Source organism: Maniola hyperantus, chromosome 4, assembly GCF_902806685.2.
Source record: "Maniola hyperantus chromosome 4, iAphHyp1.2, whole genome shotgun sequence".
NCBI classification, from domain to species: Eukaryota; Metazoa; Arthropoda; class Insecta; order Lepidoptera; family Nymphalidae; genus Maniola; species Maniola hyperantus.
Window position 1 is genome coordinate 13,280,517 of NC_048539.1, and position 23,261 is coordinate 13,303,777.

Here is a 23,261-nt window from a genome sequence, read left to right on the forward strand (position 1 = left end):
CAAATATTCGAGGTGTTGCAATCTGTTGAGATCCAAACTGGCAGATGTGAGATGACATGTTACTTTCTCTCAAGCCTGAACTGAATGAACTCTGCAACCCGGACGCGCGGCTTTTTGCATTGTTTCAGTTAATGCAATATTGTTATTATCACATGAAATCGAAAGCTATAATGCTGCACGCGGCGAAAAAATGAAAACGAATCACTCAGTCTTAACGCCAGTTATCCACGGGCGAACATGCTCGACGCTTATTTGAAACTCGTGTGTAGACGCAACGTCGAGAATTTCATGTATCTGCCATGGGGGCCCAATTACTAGGTCTCCTAGTGCGTACACGTATTTAAATCAATTCAAGCAAACTCAATTATTGTTATGATATGAAGTCGTCTGAATGTCTCCGCATGGGGACCCAATGGTCGGTTTCCTAGTGCATAATGTTTGAGTTTTGACATTACTAAGTTCATTCAAGTTAGTCAAATGTATAAAACATAATATACGACTATGTAACGTTGAACATTGCTATGCTCTGTGAAGTTGTTCGACAAGCCTGTATTATAGAAACCACATGGTAGGTTCAGTGGAATATGTAGACGCAAAGTCGAGCATTGCTGTATCTATAAAGCTTTGTCGTCGAGCCATGTAATGGCGTAGGGAGGGAGAAACTACTAGCTAGGTCTTCAAGGTTCATTTAAGTTTCAGGTTTTGAATATTTTCGTCACAACGATGCCTACGAAGTTTACTCATCCAACACGTATGTGCGTGTATACTCATCTTTACATGCTGAATGTTGTTAAAAAACGAAAACGAATAGCTTAGTCGTTTACACTCGCTTATTACTTGTTAATGTACATCTTAAATCTTCTTTTCATTGGGCACGGCTTTCGCTATTACCTCATTTTGTGGAGGAAAAACTTGAATCTTACTTGAAGTTACATAAAATTATACGAGTACCTAACTGTATGTCCGTTTCCGTTAATAATTAAAATTGTTCGCCCACACCTCTATTTATCAATTATGTAAGAGTCTTGGTCAGTTCTCAGTGCTTGGGTGCTTGGTCTACATTAGGACAGGTCGGAACAGGATGTCAATCTGTACATTCATGTCAGCTGCTGCATTTTTAAACAAACTCGAAGTATCAATAAATGCCATGTTAGAAATAAACGCGTTACAATTTGTTTTGTGTAACGATTACGTTAATGCATTTTAATTATGTAAGTTTAGACTTTAGTGCAGTTTGTAGGTGTCGCAACTTTGTTTAAATGCTAAGCTAGGTACTAAACATTTCAGATCAATTTAAATAAAATAAAAAAACACATTCCTGCCCATGTTATTTACTTTCTCGTTGGCCGATTGACCCCAAATCATCCAAATATCTTGAGGTACGTGATCTGGGGGCCATTGAGAATATAAAGCAATGGCCAGTGAAATGATAGCGGACTATGAGAACCAACGGGATGAATCTTTTTTACCCATACTTATTATTTACCTACCCGTATATAATCTACATAATATTTTCAATTAAAAAAAAATACTTACTCTTTCAACAGGCGGTGGCAAGGTGGCATCCACTTCTGTATAGATGCATAAAGTCGACTTCCTCGACAGCGAGTCGCTGGCGAGACTGCTGGAACTCGACCCCGTTGAGAACTTCATCCTTCACTCTCAACCAGATCTCAGGCACTTCGAGATCAGGTGACTTCCAAAAGCACTTCCATGTGGTGTAGCCTGCACATCACACAAGTGTCTGCCACACGATCTCTATAAGCCTCCGTTCACGCCAGTAGATATATCTCCACGATATTGTTGTGACAGTGCAGTAACTCTTCCAAAGTTAGCAGCGGACTCCCAAATGGATATGTTTCTTTGTTTAAACTTAAAACCAACTTGGAATTCCCAATGACACGATTACCCTGAAACAAAGCATAATTACCACGTTAATGAGTGAAATTCTAAGAGGCGGCTCTTGATTCAGAGCATCTAATGAATAATTGAAGTAATGCACCGAATTGTATTCGTCAAGCCAATGAATGAATGGATGTTAATTGAATGAATGTTGAATAAGATTAAACAGAAGCGATGCCGATAGAAAACTTAAGATGATAAGAAAAAATAGATCAGTAGGTACATGTTTCTGACTTTTTCAATGATTGTATGAACAAAAATGCTGTTGATTAAAGAGTTATTCAAACGAATATTACATGAACAGACATAAAGTTAGAATAGGTAAATGAAGAAGGGTAAATGATTGCACAAATGCAAAGCAAGAAATTAAGCTCCGCTGTTGAAATGACGAACAAAATAAACGCCTACATCTGTTGCATTGCATTGATCTCGTTCGGAAATGGCTTCGAAAGTGTTGAAATGAACCAAGGACATGGCAATTTAGATAAGGCGATCGACATTCTGATAGACAAATCGAATCCATTAAGTAGTGATAGATGAGCGATACCGATAATGTATGCAATTTGCGGTCTAAGATTGGACGCACATATTCTGTTCTCGCAGAGCGTTATGCCTATCTAGTAAGAAACTCAAGATTTTCTAAGGCAGCATATTGCTGTACGAATGCTTCCGTTCAAATGCCCGAAACCTTAGCTGCTTAAATCAAATTAACCATTCTACTTCGAAATATCTTCCAGAAATCTGGATTTTTGTATGAACCTAGATATTGATGCTCTACACAAAATATTAATGTTCCCATCGATCTGAGAGCCGCTACAAATTTACATGGCAACATCTACGGTCTTCAAAATACGGTTTTCCATGAATATCTCGATAATGGTCACTTTTACAGGACTAAAATAAAATAATGGCAGTTTAGGAAATTCACTACAAAAAGAGATATACATATATATCATGTTATGCATATTATGCAACAAAACCACGACCACTATGATGTGATTATTGGAAAGAGGTTACAACTCTCAGCAATGAGGAATACGACGCAGAGAGAGGACTTGAGGGAACTGGAACAACCAAGTGATGAGAAACTGAAAAACTTTTTAATTTCATACCAAAATCCGTGCGCTTAAATGCTCAGCGTTTAAAAAGGAGCGATTGCTCAGCCTATAGTAGCCAATGGGCGATCAGTCTAAGATAGTTGGTGTGATGTATGCATCAAATAATTTGTATTGTTACGAAAACTGATACAAAAGGAAATATCGCAACAGATTATTATTTACATCTAATTTAATGTAGTAGATGAGTTGTTTGGTAATTTGATAATAATATAGAGCTGATAGATGTTAGGTTACTCTCGAGTCCTAAAGGTCAATTACAAAAAAACTTTTGGTTGAACAGATAAATCTTATCATTAGGTGGACAGACGACATCAAAAAAGTCACAGGGAACCGGTGTGTGGGAGGAACTACAAGAGACCTATAGATATCCACCAGTGGATGTCTATCGGTTGACGACGAACGAATATAAATCTTGTCTTTGAAGATTTTTTTATTTATTATTGGAATCTGGCTATATTTGAATACATGTCGTCATTATTGTGGAAGCATCTAAATACATACTTTTACAATTTATTATAAACACATGTGTTAAGTAGGTACCTAGTAACTATTACATTCACCTTATTAACCACTACATAAGCAAAGTTTACCATAAATGCAAATTTACTACATCAAAATGTGTTCGCCTGGGGATTTCAACTATGACTCAGCTTATTTGCTATTCACTGTAACAGACAGCAATTACAATTTTCAACCTTAAAGTTGGGAATAGAAAATTGAAAATGCTTTATTAAAAAAATTGTGCAATATGACTTATACACTGTCTAACAATTAAGTTATTTCTTTCTTTACAGTTTTGATGTACCTACCTACCTAAGTAATTGGTGTTTATTATGACGGTTATACTAGAGTTAAATTCCTAATAAGAGTAAATTAAAATTAAACATCAAGTAAAACAGTTTTAAATAAAAAATCCTATACCTAGAGTACGCGACATTTCGAAAGGCAATCGGGGGGGGGGGGGGGGGGGGGGCTGCATACTGCCTCATACCCCGATTATCATCTCGACCTATCGCGAACCGAAAATGGATCTGTCCAATGTTTAGAATAAACAGAACTTAGGTTTTGCTTAATGCCAACAAAAGGGAGACGTTGAATAAAAATAAAAATATACCGAATATACCGATATAATATACCGAATTCATTATTAACAACGTAGATTTAAATACTAGATAAGAAGTCATAAATTAATGATAACAAAGACATAATAAGTTCATTGCGAAAATGAGTAAACACTACAGGCGTCCTTCAACTAATATGAACAAAGGAAAAGAGTGCGTAACCGAAGTGTATGGGAAAATGCGAAGTTGCTACAGTAATTAGACCCCGGCTGAGTCGGTAATGGCTTAAGTGACAAAGATTAACGAACAATAATGTGGGATATTATACCTAACATACTATATTTATCGATGTTAATGAACCGTCCGATTAAGTTAAACGACCTGCTTCTTTACAATTAAACCTATGATGCACTAAATACGCGGCCGAAAGTAATGTACATAAACTTTTAGAAAGTGATAGCAGATTTGTAGAGCGTTGTCCCTGTCGTTGAGACCGACAAAACGAATAGGTATGAGTGACAAAGACAACGCTCTACAACGCCCAATAATGTCATTCTAAAGGCCGATGTACATTACTTTCGACATTACTTACATTGGATGAACCCACAATTTGTCAAAGAAACCGGTCAAATGTGAATCGAACTCGCACACGAAGGGTTCCGTACCATCGTACAAGAAATAATACTTTTTTATGTAAATACAAATTCACGGTTTTCAGACTTTTCCCTTTACCTACTTGTGTTATAAGATATCGCTTTAAGTCCCACAAATTGCTAATGCACGTGGCCGCCATTTTAGTGACGTCAGCACTAGGCTGAAGTTGTGAGTTGTGTGGTATATTTTTATTTCGGCTGACGTCAAAATTACGTCATTTCGATTTGAATGAGACATGATTCTAGCGCAATAGCAATTTGCGGGACATATACCTGGGATACGGGTAGGTATACGGGTTTCTTTTTTCTCCGAAGATACGGTACCCAAAAAATGAGTTAATGAATTATTAAAAAACCACAAGACATAAGCAACTTAGGATTGTGTCGAAAAAGCTTTGAAGCAAAGAGCACAAACTGGCATTTATAGTTAGTCGAACGAGTTCAATCCATGAGCAATCACAAGTCAAACTTTATAAACGTCATTTTCATGAAATCAATGCAATGTGGCTTGGCACACTTTGCCATAACTGGGTCCAATTATTAGTTGCTAAACTGAAGTAGCCAATAGTACAAGATGTCAGTAGTTTACTCAACTGTCAGTCAGTAGGAAGATTGCTAAATTGAGATTATCGTCATATTGATTGTATGATTTAATAATAAAGACACTGTAGAAGTTTCTGTGTGCCATAGAAAAGGTACTTAGGTATTTTGTTTCTTTGGGGACTTCTGAGGGGGTTTGTATCGAAGCTGTGATCCAAAATCATAATATTTACCTAATTCTAATAATTCTAATTATAATAATAATAATTCAAATTAAATTAAAATTAAATAATGATTAAAATTAATTAAAAATAATGACTTAGCACATAGGATTAGAATAATATAATTTTTTTGTATGATTCTGTTGGTGGTTCAATAAATAATAATAATAAAATTGCCATTTGTTGCAAATGTGCATTCTAGCCAATGGTAAGAGGGGGGTCAACCAAAGTGATTGCGATCGCTATCATTTGGTTTAGGCCTACATGATATTCTTGTATGCGATAGATTTATTTATAGCTCTAAAATAACACTTAAAACTGATAGAAGACATCACCAACACCACTCCATGTTGCAATAACTCTCGGACCACAAAATCCTTCTTGTCGCAGATTTCATTCTTGAATAATTTTATAATCCAATCGAAGTAACACTGATCACAAATCAATTGTAACAACAAGTATAAACTATTAACCCACGTATCCACCCGCACAAAATCACTTAAAATCGGAATAATTGATGACTGACCTAAATTTGAATATAGATAGTAGGTACCTACTCCATCTAGACCTAATTTAGTATGTCCATTAACTGACTGACTTAGGATTAACTAATCACAAATTAGTTTAACAAAATCACGCATCTAATATTCAAATATACAGCGTAAAGAACCGTCGCTGCAAAGGGTGTACATGTAACTAACATTTCCTTGTTTAATTGTTTGTATAAGTATGATAATGTCCCACTTTTCTTTCAGGAAAAGCAATATTGCACGCTAACATACTGATTAGTGATTACCTACTGAATCTATAATAACTAGGTAATAAGCAATAAGCCTAGTGGTTGAGTTGTCGGCCTTCCCGTCGAATGGACCAGGGTTCGACCTCTAACTTTTTTGGTAACGCAGTTAGGTACAGTACGCGGCAGAAAGTAATGTGCATCGACCTTCAGAAGGAGATAGCAGATTTGTAGAGCATTGTCTCTGTCGTTGAGATCGACAAAACTTCATATAGGTATGAGTGGCAGAGACAACGCTCTACAAAGCCGAAATGTCATTCTAAAAACCTGTATGTGCGTTATATGCACTTAACGGATATCACATGCTTTAATGGTGAAGGAAAACATCATGAGGAAACCTGCATACCTGAGAGTTTATATAGGTGTACCCTTCTCATTCTGGGAGGAGCTCCTGTCCTCAGTAGTGAGCCGGCGATGAGTTAATCGTGAATGATGATGATGAATGTATGGTTGGTGATTGCAAGGCAGAGCGAGACTAGAAATGGGCCTTACGCGTAAAACATACGCCATGTTTCAATGATTTTTGTGACGTGAACAGGATATTCATTTACATTTTACATCTACTTTCGAAATAAGTAAATCGAGCTGCAGCTTGCATTGCCTAGATATACGGACTACGGACGTTCTAGAAATCTAGACTCAAAAGGAATCGTACTGCAAATCTTGGAAAAAGCTTAACCTATCCTATCACCTATTCCTACAGAGTAGTCTATCTCTAAACAGTAAATCAGTCTTCGGGAAGCGGATCTAAGTTTCTGACGCCTTGTACCGTCATTCGTCAACACTCTTTCTTTCTGTTTGTGTTTGAAAGAGATGCGTACTGCGTAGGTAAAATTAGTTGAAACTCGAATATAATGTATGTATGTATTATTTATATTATAATGTCCTGCGTTGTTAACAAGGTATGCACGTATAAGTACAATAAGACTACAGCTATAGTAAGCTCACGTGTGTGGATTACAAGATACACAAAGCTAATTTCTTGCTTGTTCTTTTAATAATAATGTATCTGACAAAAGACGCAATATTATCACCTCATAGTTGCCCAGCATGAATCTGCTGGTCCAAGATGGCGTGTCAGTTAATAAACTCTTTAAAATAAAGGCCGTGTCCAATCGGCTGGAACGCCACGCACGGTCGTCAATTAATGATACAGTGACACGCAAACGTGTGAAAGAAATTAAGACTAACGGTATTTGTGAAGCCGCTTAATTGATAACACTAAATGATTCATTTGAGAAGGCTGACATTTTGTTTGAAAACGTACGCGAATTCTTTCGCGATGGTGGTGATGGATATAGTTATGATGGATCTCTACTTGATTGAGAAATGAGATCAGTAGAGGTGTCAGGGCAACTAATACGTATAACGTATAGCTTAACGAATTGAGAAGCTGATTTAATGAGCAGGGACATAATATTTAGTTCGGAGTACCGATAGACAATCGGGGTCAAAAAGATGTCGGAATAGCAATCTCGATTAAAGTTGCGTATCCTAATTGTAAGACCACAGTTGCTTATTTGTCTCTCCATGTCTTTTTTAAGCCTAAACAATAGTAGTTGAATTATTACGGATTTCTGGTAAAAACCTACGGTATGTAGGTAAAAAATAAAACCACGTAAGTGGTGATAAGGCTTCCATAACGCATATTAAAAACAGTCGTAAAAGCGCATTGCATAAAACGCAAGAATGTTACCTCATTTAAATGGTACCGAAGAAAGTCATAAAAATTAATTGAGACGAAGCGAGATTCCATTACCGCGGAAGCCTGATAAAAATATTAAAAGGTAAGTTACCAGAAAGTTGATCGGTAGAGTACTAAAGTATCTAAAGTAGTGCATCTAATTAGACGGGTCTCACGCCCAACTCATGAATTAATGATAAATACAGAGAACAGTTATCAGGTAGATATGATCAAACAAAAAGCAATGATTCAAGCAAAAGCTTTACTTAATCTAAAACCATTGTAGCGCAAAGTACTTAAAGATCATTGCCTGATACTCAAATGCTTTTCCCAGTTCTATACGAAAGAGGAATAGTCCAGTAGTGGACGTCTATCGGTTGATGATGATGATTGATGAACGATGGGTGGTTGGTAACTAGGTAATTTGGTATATCAATTAGGGAATTGTGTACAAAATTGGTTTAGTGCATTATCACTAGGTTGATTCGCAGTCCAACGCTAAATTGATACCGACAAATAAAAATTTATCGGTGAAAAAAATACCGTCGTAAAACACTACCTTGGAACTGAAGCAAACCAGTTTAATAAACGCAATCAACGTTTATGACTCAAAATTAGATATCGCGGAAACGTCTCTGGATTTTTTTTTTGCACCTGATCACGGAGCTGGTTCAATGAACTTTCATCTCGACGACTAAGGCATTAAACAGTAGTCACGTAAAATAGAGCTTTTTTTAAAGATTGGCGTCTTCAAGTAAGTAGGTAAGTACCTACTTATTTATTTTTACCTGAAAGTCAAACTACGATAAGTAAGTAGATAGTTTTGAAATCTGACTATAGTACTATAGAAACTCAGATATAGATAAAATCTCAACCCATTGCCGGGTCACTATCGGGTCTCCTCTCCTCTAAGATTGAGAATAGTTTAGGTCTCAGTCCACGCTAGTCAAATGCGGGTTGGCAGACTTCACATATATGATGCATACATGCCTTTCAGAACATTATGGAGACCTCTCCGGCTCTCAGGCATGCATGATGCAGGTTTCCTCCTGATGTTTTCCTTTACAATTAAAGCAAGGTAATCTTAGATTAGTTTTAAAGAAATCCGAATAAAATATTTATCGTTCAAAATTGTTGCTAGCATTTGTGGTTTTGTTGATCGTGCGCAATTCAAGTCCTTCTTTGTTTCTATAGGACGCATAAAACTAAGTAAGTATTCGACATACGTATGGTTAAAAATCTGCTAATAAATTTACAAATTATTAAAAAATATACTTACCTTGCAAAAGATGCAGTATCTAAAGTACCAATCAGAAGATATTCAGACCATTGAGATAATTAAATAATTACCATGGGGTCGATGGGATACCGTGTGTGGTCATAGATAAAGATCTTAGTAGAGATGAAAAAAGTGGCAAGGGATGGCAAATGGGTGCGCAATATCTCGACCCTTGTTATTGATGTATGGCTGTGATAATTCGCAATGAGTTCGATACAATTAAGTTCTTGATAAAATCAGAAATGAGATCCGTAGGCGAACCAGAGTAACCGACATAGGTTAACGGGTTGCGAAGCTAAAGTGGCAATAGACAGATCACATACCTACCTACCTATTGGACTTCTGGGTCTGTGGTTCTTTTGGTTGTTAAGAAGAAGGATATTATCTATTATCTGCACATAAATCAACAGTTACCTACTTGCTCATCCTGGCCATGGTATATACAATTATCATTTTGAAATAATACCTGAATATGCAGGCATTTGCCTCCAGGCTCCAACAGACATTGGCGTCTTGAACCAAATTAATGGACCATACACGATATTGTTCTATGTTGGTATTACGTGTAGAGTCATATTAGTCATTTTCTCGTGTTATTGGGTACATTGTACTTATAAGTAACTTAAGGTCACTAATATCCTTGAATGTGTCATTTAAGACTATTGTTTGATCACCTTGATTATGTTCTAAAATAGGCTTGTCACGATTTTGTCTTAATAGAGCCCAACCTCAAAAATTATCTAATTGTGACCGGTTCATATTGATGTATAGTAAAATCATTCCAGCGCTGGAATGACACTGGATTGGGAGTGTCAAGGATCCACTCATTTAAGATTGAATTGAAAATAATAATAAAATATCCTACAGTACACTCTACTGATATCAAAACATTTATATATTTTAGTAGACCATTGGACTGTAACCATATCTACAAAAATCATGTAAACTAGCCATTATTAACTAGCAAATAGACGTTAGATAACTCACAGAAATGGTTTTAATCGGTAATTGTCATTTTACAAAACAAACACTTAAATACTTTAACTTCCTAGTCTATACCATTTCAAAGATGGCCTCAATACGAAAATGTCAAGGTTTAAATATGGAAATTAATGAGTCGTCTGCAACTTTCTTTTATACGTCGATATAAAATCATGATATTATTATTCATTTATGATAAGCAGTCTAAGTTCTACAGAAGAATATTATTGAGAGGTCTTGTATTTTGTAACTCTTTGAATTCCTTCTGTAATAATATAGGTATTGGTCCTTTGTTACTTGGGGTTTCTTATATATTTAACATTGCATATTTTTTGGTTTACAGTAGAGGATTTATTTTATCTGGCATTTTATCAGTTTTAAACTTACCATCTTGAATCAAACTACCAGGGTTCAATAAGAGCGGAATCAAGCGTAATAACGTAAATGATTTAAAAAAATCTAAGATTGATTAATTTGAACAAGTGTAAAACTCCGAATTCAATCGAACGCTTTAAGCGTGCGTGAATCTATACTTTAGTTAGAGTTTAGGCAATCAACTGAGATTTAATTAACAAATCAGAACCGACACAGCGGAAAGCACTAACTGGAAACCAGTTCAAAGTTGTGGGGCCGTCTACCTGATGATTGCATTCCGAACATTTTTGAACCCTATGCCCAAAACTAACCACTACATTGTATTTTTGTCAAAAACCTTTTTCGAACTTAACGTCTAATGGTTATAAAAACAGATCTGCTGGGTGTGAAAAACTATTACCTGAATAATCTTATCTTAATTTTGATGATGACTTTCTTTTGTTCTTGAATAGTCATTGATAAGATAAATGTTTGAATTTGACATTGAGTAATTAAGTTTTGAAATTTCACTTTAGCAATTAAGTACTTTATTCTCTCTACCAATGTTTATTAGACCATTTTTACGGCGATTCAGTCTGATTAAAAGCATTTTGAAATCAAAGAATAGGTAACTCTGTTACTTAAATATTTTATATTACTTAATGCTTATAACATTTTTACCACGGTTAGGAAGCACGATTATAATCTTTTGTGATTTAAAACCTGTCCTTTGTCTCTTTTTATTTAGTGCTGATATTTTATTTTATGCTCTAGTTTTTATTAGCACTTGTCAAAATGACTTAAAAGGTATTGATTAATAATTAATTTTTCCTTAAACTGTGGCGCCAAGTTGAAGCAGTGTCGAGACACAAAAAACTTCACTAGTACCAATCAGGCATTACCTAATACAGACTTAAAGGTCAAGATTTTAATCTTGTGCTTGATTTAAAACACGGAGGTAATTTGTTATTTTTCTTGTTATTGTATTAATATCGTGCCAGTCATGGGTTATTAAAGATTCAATTTGTGATTTTTATACTTAACTAACCATCAACTATTCATCTTTTTCGAATAGGTACATAAAACACGTTAAAGGCGAGATTTTAGTAGTGATCCATTAATGGTTTGTAGCGACCATTATCATTACGAAAATCAGTAGGTAACGAAAATCACTAGTGCCACGAATCTGCACCTGCTTTTTGATGTTTCTACTTGTACGTTATTCAATAGGTTTAATATATATAAGGATATCTATATAATATCATTCACCCTCTCTATGAGAGACGTAGGCTTGCAGATAAATCGGAGGTCTGCGTTCTCGAGCAGAGCGACGAATTTCTCTCTCCAGTTCTTCCCCATTTCTAAAAAGTTTCATTACTTTTCTGGCGTTTTTCTGCCATGCTTCTCTCATTCTATTCTTTGATCTTTTCAATCAATGCAATGTGGTGAAGAATGCTCATGTCCGAAGACAGATTTCTGAACTTAACTAATTATGTCTTCAGTCTAAGATAATGGAACCTAGTCAATACATCAATGTATTCAAATAAGGAAAAGATTGATTCTCGATGTCACAGTCAATTTGAAACATGATCAGACAAAATATGATTGCGGCGCGTGAAAAAAACAAGCTCGTTTGTGGAGTTTACACCTAGATGAACAACTTGTTCGACTAGAAATACACAGATTCCGTTAGCCTGTCTAATCCATCATCGATAGTTACCAGTTTTTTGAATTTTAAAGGTTGTAAAGGTTAAATAGAAAGTTAGGGAAACCGACTGATAAAATATACGATATTCTGACTTACGATATTTTTTCGCTAGCTTGATGGTCTTTAAAAGCTTTATCATTTCAGCGGAATCCAGGATGTCTGACAATTGCGTTTTCCTATTGGACGTAAGGGAACGTTAGCAGTTTGTGTTTAAATGGAACTAAGGTTCTAAGAAATTTTATTCCCAGAATGTCAGGTTAGTAACACTAAGCCGGGTCCCTTTCCTATTCAGCAATGCAATGCACCCATTATCCTTACATATACAGCAAACCGGATATCCATAAATGTTAAAACGGGTCATGCGTTAGACGCTTTTATGGTGAGCCGTGGCACTATGGTCAGCAATAAAAATAACTCCACTTCGATATAACCACCCCCATTCTTACAGACTAGACACTACAATTTCTACAAAAAGTCGTGTATTGACCATTGAAGTATGTCTAAAACAGGAAAACTTATTCAGGACACTGCGAAGTAAAAAGCTTCGACACAATCTTCACTTTTATTGCAGACTCTACACGGTCTGGTCGAACATGATTATAAATTCATTGAACGTCTAATCCCTCGCCTAGTTTTTAGTCTTTCTAAATAAAGACTGGATTGGTACCGTTCATTTGTGGGAGACTAGGACAGGTGCGATCCTTGTAAAAACTGGATTGTCTTACAAACTAACAATAACACGTTCATATTGTAGTAAATATACTTGTATAGCAATTTAAGCATTACGAAATTTTGTGCTTTTGATATTGCTCAGTAAAATTATAATAAACAACAGAGCTTGAAGTGTTTTTTGATCTTAACAAAAACTAGAGCAAATTTATTCGGCTTTTAAAATGGTCCGCTGAGAACGCTGTTTATGTTCTCATAATATTATGGACACGAATAATACACTCGAAAGTTCACTTTTTTCCGACAAAACAGAAATAATAAAAAGACTAAAGTCAATTTGCACCACAATCCGTACTTTATAAGAATGGGGCAATTTCATTATAATTCCAAATTTTATTGCGATTCCATCGTTAAAGCGTTTAAAAAAGTTGGGCAAACAGTGGAATTATAATTACATCATACATAAGTGTATAAACGTATCTGTTGTGAGTGTGACGTAAACTTTAATCGTTTATCGTTTTATGTGGACGATTACCCAAATATTTATCTTGATTGTAATGGTTAGGCCAACGTGGACCAACGTCATCTACGCGTGCCGTATTCTTTACTTATTGTTCTTTTACATTGTTTCTTACGGTAATACATCGTTAAATGTTCTTGTTAACCTATATGTATCGTGGGAACTTAAAATTGTGACTGTTACAACTCGTAATGCTGACGTCATTCGATTTTTATCTTATTTTGTTCTCGTAGATTTCTATAACACACTGTTCTTGTATGCGTATTTCTGTGATCACATAAAAACATTGACAATTCAAATAAATATAATCATTTTCATCTTTCGGTTCAGTTTTCATAGTGATTTAAAAGTATAGTACCTACTTGTAGGTTTTACTTTAATGGTCTTAAAGTTAAGCTCGATTTTTCCACTAAGACTTATCTTTGTCGGAATGTTGAGTAGTTAGCATTCGTAATACACGAGTGGACCATTCACACTTATAAAACTACGTAGCCGATAAACGTTAGCCACTGATTAGGTAGCTTCAAATATTACCTTATTATATACTCTATATTGTCATGTTTAATACAAAATAGTCTAGAAATAATATCTAATTTTCTAGTAAGACGAGAACTTGAGCTATCAAAAGTTCCGATGTCCAACAAAGTGGATATAAGTAAGATTAACTGTTATTATCAATTGAAATAATTTTGTCCCCTTTGGAAACTCTTGTTACTTTTCTTTCTTCTCATTCTCTCGTAACAGATTTACTTAGCATATTTTGTTTTTGGACTATGTTGATGCGCAACAAAACTGTATCTACTTATATAATATTACCTCTCTATAGTATAAATTTCATTATTTACAGCGAATAACTAAGTAAGCTTGTCGGCTGCAGTAAATTGGATTAGTGCTCCAGTTGCGTCGTGTGCGGGCCAAGGTCTTCTATGTACTTTTCCATTATTTATATGTTTTTCGGCTTAAGCGAAGCCAACGAAGTCGACTGCATTGTATGGGGCGAACTCAACCGGTTTCCACTTTACATTGTTGCAAATTACAATTTTTGTGAGCATACAAAGTTGCAGATCGTTCGCACCGGATTGAGTACTGGCCAGGAACCTATGCTTTCTTTAGTTTTTCTTAACTGAGTTCAAAGAAAAACAAATCACAGAAACCTTCTCGGAGAAACGCATAAGCGACACGATTTGCTCAGCGCTTTCGACCTTTTGGAGTTAGGTTATTCATTCGTATCATGATTTCATTTTCAGTTCACGGTAACAACTAACAACATCCTGGGCCGCGTTTCAGCGAGAAGCTACCTACTTCATTACCTTTTAGTTTCAGCGAGAAGCTATCTACTTCTTTACCTTTTAAGTAAGTTTATCTAGATAAATAAATAATGCGCTTAAAACAGAGGAACAAAACTCAATAAAACGCTATAAAAACTCTCTATAGCAGCATATGCCCGGAAGAATACTTATGAAATTATGAGATCTATACTATATACTATCTATACTTCTATACGTCTATACTTCTATACTATCTATACTAATCTATAAGAGGTAATGTCGTTAAGTTTGTTTGTAGGGGGTAATCTCTGGAACTTCTGAACCGATTTTAAAAATTCTTTCACCAATAGAAAGCTACATTATACCTACTTGAGTGACATAGGCTATATTTTATTTTCAAAAAAATGAGAGATTCCTTCGAAAATTGCAATAAAGTGAAAAAAGTCGTCTCATCTGTGAGCTTCCGAGGCGTACGCTGCGTAAATAGTTAAAGTTACAAGAAAACAGTGTTCAGTGGAATTGTTCCTCTTAAACAGTAACAGAACACAATAGGTACCATTGATATTCTATTATGAATGTGCCAAACAAAAATTCGTATAGAAATCGGCGCTCGTGGTGCTCGTGATCGTGACTCGTCAGTCGTACAGCCATTTCAAAACATTTTTGCCTTTAAGGGACCCGACAGCCTTAAAACGCAAGGCGAATCTATTTCGTGAACTTAAGTGGCACGTAGATTTAAAATCGATTTCGCAACGTAACAAGATCGTGTCCGATTGGACCGTGAACGGGAATGCGGCGCAATTTGGGCCACATGTGTTGATACTTGAGACAATTCAAATAACGTCGCTTTGACGACCTTTGTTAGAATTTAAAAGCACCTTATCTATTTACTGCACCAATAACGCGGACATGATAAATACAGTAATTATAAGAGATAAGCATTAAGTTTTATTGTAACATTTTCAATAAAAAAAAACCAATGTTGAAATTGTAACATTTAAGTAACATAACATCTAATGGACTAAGAGCTAGCGTGTTCCAGACCTTCGTTATTTTTGAAAGATTATCTGCGTATTGTCCCCAACACAGGGAAGAACGATCAGCGACTATGAAGTTTGGATCATGGCATGGTGGCTTTGGGAGATACTAAGATACTAAAAGGACAGATAATAAAGGTGTAAAAAAATCTTACGTTAAAGAATAAAGTCTAATCTAAATATATAAAAGGAAAAGGTGACTGACTGACTGACTGACTGACTGACTGACTGATCTATCAACGCACAGCTCAAACTACTGGACGGATCGGGCTGAAATTTGGCATGCAGATAGCTATTATGACTTAGGCATCCGCTAAGAAAGGATTTTTGAAAATTCAACCCCTAAGGGGGTGAAATAGGGGTTTGAAATTTGTGTAGTCCACGCGGACGAAGTCGCGAGCATAAGCTAGTTTTTTTTTATTTTCTTCGGAATAGTACCTATTGGAAATCACGTTGCATGCATTGCCAGACAAGAATTGTGGTAACCTCCTGCCAGACACCCTTAAACTTTAAACTTCAAGGGCGTCTGGCAGGGGGCATCCTAACGAGTTTTATAATAACAGACCAAGATGAAAAAGATGAGCTTAAAACGAGAATATAAATAACAGTTGCTAAATGATAGTGATAGTAATTTTACGCTTTCATGATAACAACTGATGAAAGCGATTATGTGATCTTGATTACATTGATTGATACTTATAAAAACGATTACTTACTTTAATTACATATGTTTAGTGGCCATTTATTTTAACACTACACGATGCCCGCGACTTCGTCAGCGTGGATTTAGGTTTTTCAAAAATCCCGTGGGAACTCTTTAATTTTCCGGGATCAAAAGTTGCCTATGTCCTTCCCCGGGATGCAAACTATCGCTGTACCAAATTTCGTCAAAATTGGTTGAACAGGCTAGCAGACAGATAGATAGACAGACATACACACTTTCGCATTTATAATATTGTAGTATGGATTATGCAAAATGAACATTGGATAAATGGAAGGGAAGACGCGTTTGTGATGTAGGTACACCGACATAACTTATACATCAAAATTCCAAAATTTTAAAATTTTAATAGTACTTACTACTTACCTACTTAACAAATTAAGAAAAAGGTCCATAATATTATATTATGACCTCGCTGCGATAATAAAACATAATATTGAAGCCGGATCTATACCCCGTGATATAAATCTACAAATTGGAATAAGCAACGTGATTTTAGTTGGTGGACCAACTTAAAATGGTAACGCAAGGAAAGGACAAGGCCATCCAGATGACATTCGGTGATAAGACCGTTTTGAGCATGGTGAGCACTGAACACGATCTAGTAATAATTAAAAGGTCAGGTTAACAATTCGAAGTAAAAATAAATGATCTCTATGTAGGTACCTGGTACCTATTTAAAAAGTTTGTAACAATTAAATAGGTACGTTCCTAAAAGTAAGTATGTATGCTCTTTTGTAATAAAATGTAGGTATCAGTAAATGCAGATGATGTCAGCAACTTAGTTCGCGTGGATTTAGGTTTTCAAAATCATGTGGGAACTCTTAGATATCCAACTTCCCACTATATATAAGTTACTCTCCAGATCTTCGACTATATCCATGCAAAATATCATGTTGATCCGTTGCTCCGTTGCGGCGTGATTGAAGTAGAAACCAAGAAACAGTCAAATTAATTTCGCATTTATTATATTAGTGGAGATTATAAAATTGTCTGTACATTTATTATCTTTGTAATGCCTAAACCATCTAAAATTTTAAACCATTTAAAAGATCTTGGTAATTTGGCATGACAGTAAATTCTTGGATGATCTAGAGTATAAAATTCAAATATCTCTATAGTATACCAAGAGACCAATAGTATGCCGTGTTTTGTCTTCTTATTCTTTACAAAAATAGCAACATTAATTTCATCAAAATCATGATGTTATTGTGGCTTTTTCCACAATATTCCGACCCTGACATTATCTCACTTCACAATGCGATGCGACATTGATCTTTTTCTCAATTTGATCCATATACATAATTTTATTGTTGACCTTCGTCTACGCTTTCTATTTTGTCTTCAACAATATTCAATATTATTTTCAAGAACGTTTTGGTCTTTACTCTTAATTCTTATAGCAACTTTTTCCAAGTTAAAAATTGTCTTATTCAGAAGAGACAAAACTTGCATCTCTTTTTATGCCCGTAATAGTTCAGTGGTCTTATGCAAGCCAGAATATTAGGATTTTAACAACTTTTCTACCCGGTGTTGGTATGTTTTCTGTAAGTATTTTAATTTTCAATAGCAACAGGGTCTGCTTGATATTTTATTTTAGTCTCATTTGCACAAAACATTCCTAGAATTCGTTCTTCAACTGTGAGTATCCATACGACGTCATCAAAGACTGTCAGCTGAGCAAATAAATTTACCGAGCATAATGAAAAATATCTGCATTTAGGTGAAGGAAATTCCACTTGTTCGTGACACAACGATAAATTATTATGGTTAGCATTCAATGCTTTGTAACGAATGAATGTATGAAAGGCGAAGAGAAAAAAAGGTACCTATTATCTATTAGCTTTAGCAAAATGTTTGACGTCCGAGGACAAAGGGAGATTTGCTGCGAGGTACCAAATCCCATCTCTTCAAAGTCAACTAGCAAAGCTAGCAGGATTCCCAAATAAAACATTGAGCATTTTTGAAACTCAAAACGTTTTGAAGTCGCGTGTGTTTTGACCATTGAATAATCAGATTTTTTTTATCTATCTACGGTTTCGAGAGATAATTTCTGCCGTCGAGGAGTCAATGTGCATATTAAATGTTGTACAGTTAAAAAAATCTTTAGTTGAAATTGTAAGAAAATTAGATTTGATTGAAACTAGCATTAAATATCACCATTAAATTAAAAAAAAATCTGGGTATAGAGCAATAGTAGCAATTTTAGTAACTTTACATCAGATATCTTTAAGATATCCTAAGCATTTTAAAAAAAGTTATTGACATTTGAAAATGGCCTGCAGGAATCTTGCAGTATATAAAAATAGCAAAATAGCTTACACCATATTATTTTGTTTTTAATAATATTAATTTCCAATTACTTACTCCACTTCTCAGTAAACAAATAGGTAGGTAAACAAACAAATAGGTACTATTGTTTTTCTTCGCCAATGTCAATAATCATAGCGTGCAGTTTAGGCACAACATGCGTTTGTTTGTAAACAATACTAGTGGTTTTCTATTAGACGTAGGTAACAATAAGTGCATAACTGCCAACTCAGGAAACAGTAGGTGTGCTGCAAACATTAATGCTGATGAATGAAATCCGTTTTGAAACTTGAAACCGCGTGTTTGTTCCACATTTGAATTGTTAACCGAGCGCGCATGCGTTAGCGCAGGATGCATTAATAATGATTAATAATGAAGGCGTTTGGCTTTTCATACTCCATGCCAAATGCATTTTGAAAACCTACCTCTTGCGTACTACGTAACTAACTAGGTATAATAGACATCGCGAGCGTCGCGCGAGAGAGGCACCGGCGTACGTTCTTTAGAGTTCCCGGAGACTCTCAATAACGGAGGAGGGCCACCGAGGAGGTTTTAGTGGGTAGAAATCCCACATAACCCGATTGGGTATCTTCAGAAGATTTCCCCTCGAAAAAAATAAAAATAAAAGGTGTAATAGACATATTATTATCATTGTAGTAGGCTCTGTTTTTGATTTTGATATTATATTGTGTCGGTCAACTCATCGTTACTAATTTTTGAGTTTTTAACCGACCGGTACCAAACCACACACAGACTTGCTTCGACCTAGGACCGGACCTAGATTTTGACGATGCGCGGCGTCGCAACGCAGTTAAGGCAGCTCAGTTCGGTGCTTTCTTCATACAAACGTAGGAGGGAAAATACAACAATATTCGATATTGTACGCACAAAACTAAGAATTATATCGATTTATCTCGTCATTATCTAGGTTCAATGATATCTAAAACATTGAAAAAAATATTGATTTAAAAGTTACGAGCCTCAAAAGATTCCTATTTTAACACTAAATCTATGACAACTTTGGGCGTAAATAAATAAGATTAGGGATATGAAAATTCTAAAACAATTTATCATTACACGTAGTTTATTTATTCATTAGTTGAAATAACTTTACTTTGCAAACCTAAATTCAGTAGTTTTTTCTCAAAAATACTTTTCCCAAACTACTGTTCAACCCTTTTCAAGCGCTAGATTTCGGCTAAAATCATCATGCTTCTCACCCCAAAACATTAGACACCGCGCGGGTGGCGGAGGGAAGGGCCAGCCCAGCGGCGCGCGGCTGCGCGTGTAATATTGTGGTTTCTATGACGACAACTGTTGTTATGTTTTCAAAAACAAAAGTCGTAATGATTTATAAAATTAATTTTTATTCGTTTATTAATTCAGTGGCTATGCAAATGTGTAGAAGATTGAGCAGAGCAGAGTCAATAAGTCCTTCAAATACTTATTGCATTTTGTACATTGACCTCTGGAATTTGAAATTTGGACACCAATTTTATTCATTGGTTTATTGACCTGACTTTGTTGTTGAGGTCCTAGTAGGGATATCTACTCGTGTGGTCCTAGTACAATAGGTAAGTAACTTTGTTTAGTTATTTATTTATCTAATTTTAAAAAACCGGCAAGTGCGAGTTGCTCGCGCACCAAGGGTTCCGTACTCAGGTATTTTTTTGACATTTTGCTCCATAAATCAAAAACTACTATGCATAAAAATAAATAAAAATGTGTTTTAGAATACACAAGTAAAGCCCTTTCATATAATACCCCACTTGGTATACTTATTATACATTGAAAATTGAAAATACTAATTATTTTTTCATTAACACACTTTAATTTTTTTTTTGTAAGTTGTAATCACAAATCTATGGTTTTCGGATTTATTCCTTTACTTGTGCTCTAAGACCTACGTACCTACTAAATTTCATGATTCTGGGTCAACGGGAAGTATCCTATAGGTTTGTGTGACAGATACGACACAGACGGAGAGACGGAAAGACAGACAGACAACGAAGTGATCCTAAGGGTCCCTTTTTTCCTTATAAAGTACGGAACCCTAAAAAGGTACCTGTATATGTATAATAATATAGGTAGGTAGGTACCTACCTGGTGTATTTCTTTATATTTTAGGGTTCCGTACCTCAGAAGGAAAAAAACGGAACCCTCTGTCTGTCTGTCCGTCAGTCCGTCCGTCCGTCCATGCGTCTGTCGGTCCGTCCATCGGTCCGTCTGCCCGTCCGTCTGTCCGTCTGTTCGTCTGTCCGTCTGTCTGTCTGTCCGTCTATCTGTCTGTCTGTCTGTCTGTCCGTCTTACAAATAAAGTACGCAACGCCTCGTACAAATAGTACTTTTTTATTTATTTACTAGCTGACGCCCGCGACTTCGTCCGCGTGGATGTAGGTTTTCAAAAGCCCGTGGGAACTCTTTTATTTTCTGGGATAAAAGAAGGCAGGTCATGCCTGTCGTAGAGGTGATGGCCGTTGGAGCCGGAAAGTTCTTGAGTGGAGACCGCGTAGGTATAAGTAAGCGTAGTGTGGGACGCCTTCCAGCACGATGGACCGACGATATACAGAGGCTGGCGGGAAGTGGCTGGGTGAGGAAGGCTGAGGACCGGGTGTGGTGGCGCTCTTTAGGGAAAGCCTATGTCCAACAGTGGACGACCGCAGGCTGATGATGATGGAAAAAATCACGTTGATCCGTTGCACCCCTCACACGTCCCTATCCGCCTTCTCCACTCCTGTCACGCTGGCGAATAAGTTTGGAATAGAATAGGATTTCGATGGATGTGCGTGGATTTTTGTGAACGGAGTTCAACCATGTAGTCGTGGTTTGGTACAATAGTAAATGGTACAATATTAATTCACCAACAACAGTTCCTAAAACCCATAGAATAGGAGTGCAGTACCCTGCAGCATCAGTATTGAAGAGTTGGAACTTAAAGTTCAATAATGGTATATATGTTTGGCATCTACAATATTATCTCACAATCAACAGTGGCTTAGGAGTGCAATACCCTGCATCATCAGGGTTGAAGAGTTGGGATATCGAGTTGAATTATGAAGTCGTTGCTTGGTACCTAAACCAGAGATAGTTTATTCTAAGCGTACCTTTAATATCAATTCAACATCAACTATTCCTAAAACAGCTGATTGAAATCCAAAAGTACAAAAGCTACCCGTCATTATTATGATGATGGTTGAGAAGTTGGAACTTGAAGTTTTAACATGTATGGTTTCTAACAAAAAATAATGAATGAAATCGGACTACGCGTTAATGAATTACAGCTCAGTATACATTTTAACTTTCAACCCCTCTCCTAAGGGAACCATGCTGAATTTCGGGATAAAAAGTATCCTATATTCTTCCTCATAGTATGACGTCAAATCGTACCAAGTTTCATTGGAATCCATTCAGTAGTTTCAGCGTGATGCGCGGCCGTGATACAGACAGACAGACAGACAGACAAAAATGAAAAAAATTCCAGTTTTGGGTTCAGTATCGATTATAGAGTGCCCTCGAAAAAAAAATTTCAAAATATCTTCAATGTACAGAATTTCACCTGTTACAGTTTTATTATAAGTAATAAAATAATAATAATAATATTGATTCAGATACAAGTTAGCCCTTGACTGCAATCTCACCTGGTGGTAGGTGACGATACAGTCTTGCTTACGACTATTTCGGATCGGAAATTCTTGGATTCAGGTTAAATGCAGTGCAAAAAGAGAGATCATTAGGATTCCGTACCTCAAAAGGAAAAAGGAACCCTTATAGGATCAGTTTGTTGTCTGTCTGTCTGTCCGACTTACAAACAAAGTACGCACGCTTCGTACAATAGTACTTTTTTATTTATTTATTCAGATACAAGTTAGCCCTTGACTGCAATCTCACCTGTTGACAGACATAGAAACGGCGAGACTAGTATATTTTAGTTACTTTCACAGCATTATGTCATATGGCATATTATTAGAAAAGAAAAAGAAAGAAAAGAAAAAAAAACGTTTATTTTTTAAAGCTGTACCACACATTACCAGTTACCAACTGGTTAGGTTATCCCAGCGCCTCTTATACTTGAGTAATAAAGTCAAAAAACCTCAAGTAGAAGAAGCGCCGGAATAAAGTATGTCATGTGTGGCACAACCCAAAAAAAAAAGGTCTATCAACACTATATTTTACAAATCCAACAACTGACAATCGAAAAGAGTAATTTATTACCTATTTTGAACAAATCATTTGACTTTGACTTTTGATCCCGGAAAATCAAAGTTGCCACAGGATTTTTAAAAAACCTAAATCCACGCGGACGAAGTTGCGGGCATCATCTAGTGCATACTAAATAGTTTTTGATTTATCATGCAAATGTCAAAAAAATACTATTACCTATTTATTTATTTTATTTTTCACTAGCTGCCCCGGCGAGCTTCGTACCGCCTAACAGTCGA

The 23,261-nt window shown here is 35.9% G+C and overlaps 1 protein-coding gene across 1 annotated transcript in view; it reads right to left on the reverse strand.

The window, feature by feature from the left end:
• Positions 1-23,261, reverse strand: part of LOC117997148 (uncharacterized) — a 68,577-nt gene that overhangs the window by 40,494 nt on the left and 4,822 nt on the right. Inside the window, exon 2 of the mRNA XM_034985324.2 lies at positions 1,537-1,910. Within this exon, the coding sequence (XP_034841215.1) occupies positions 1,537-1,653 (117 nt within the window). The 5' untranslated portion in view covers positions 1,654-1,910. The remainder of the gene's footprint in view (positions 1-1,536; positions 1,911-23,261) is intronic.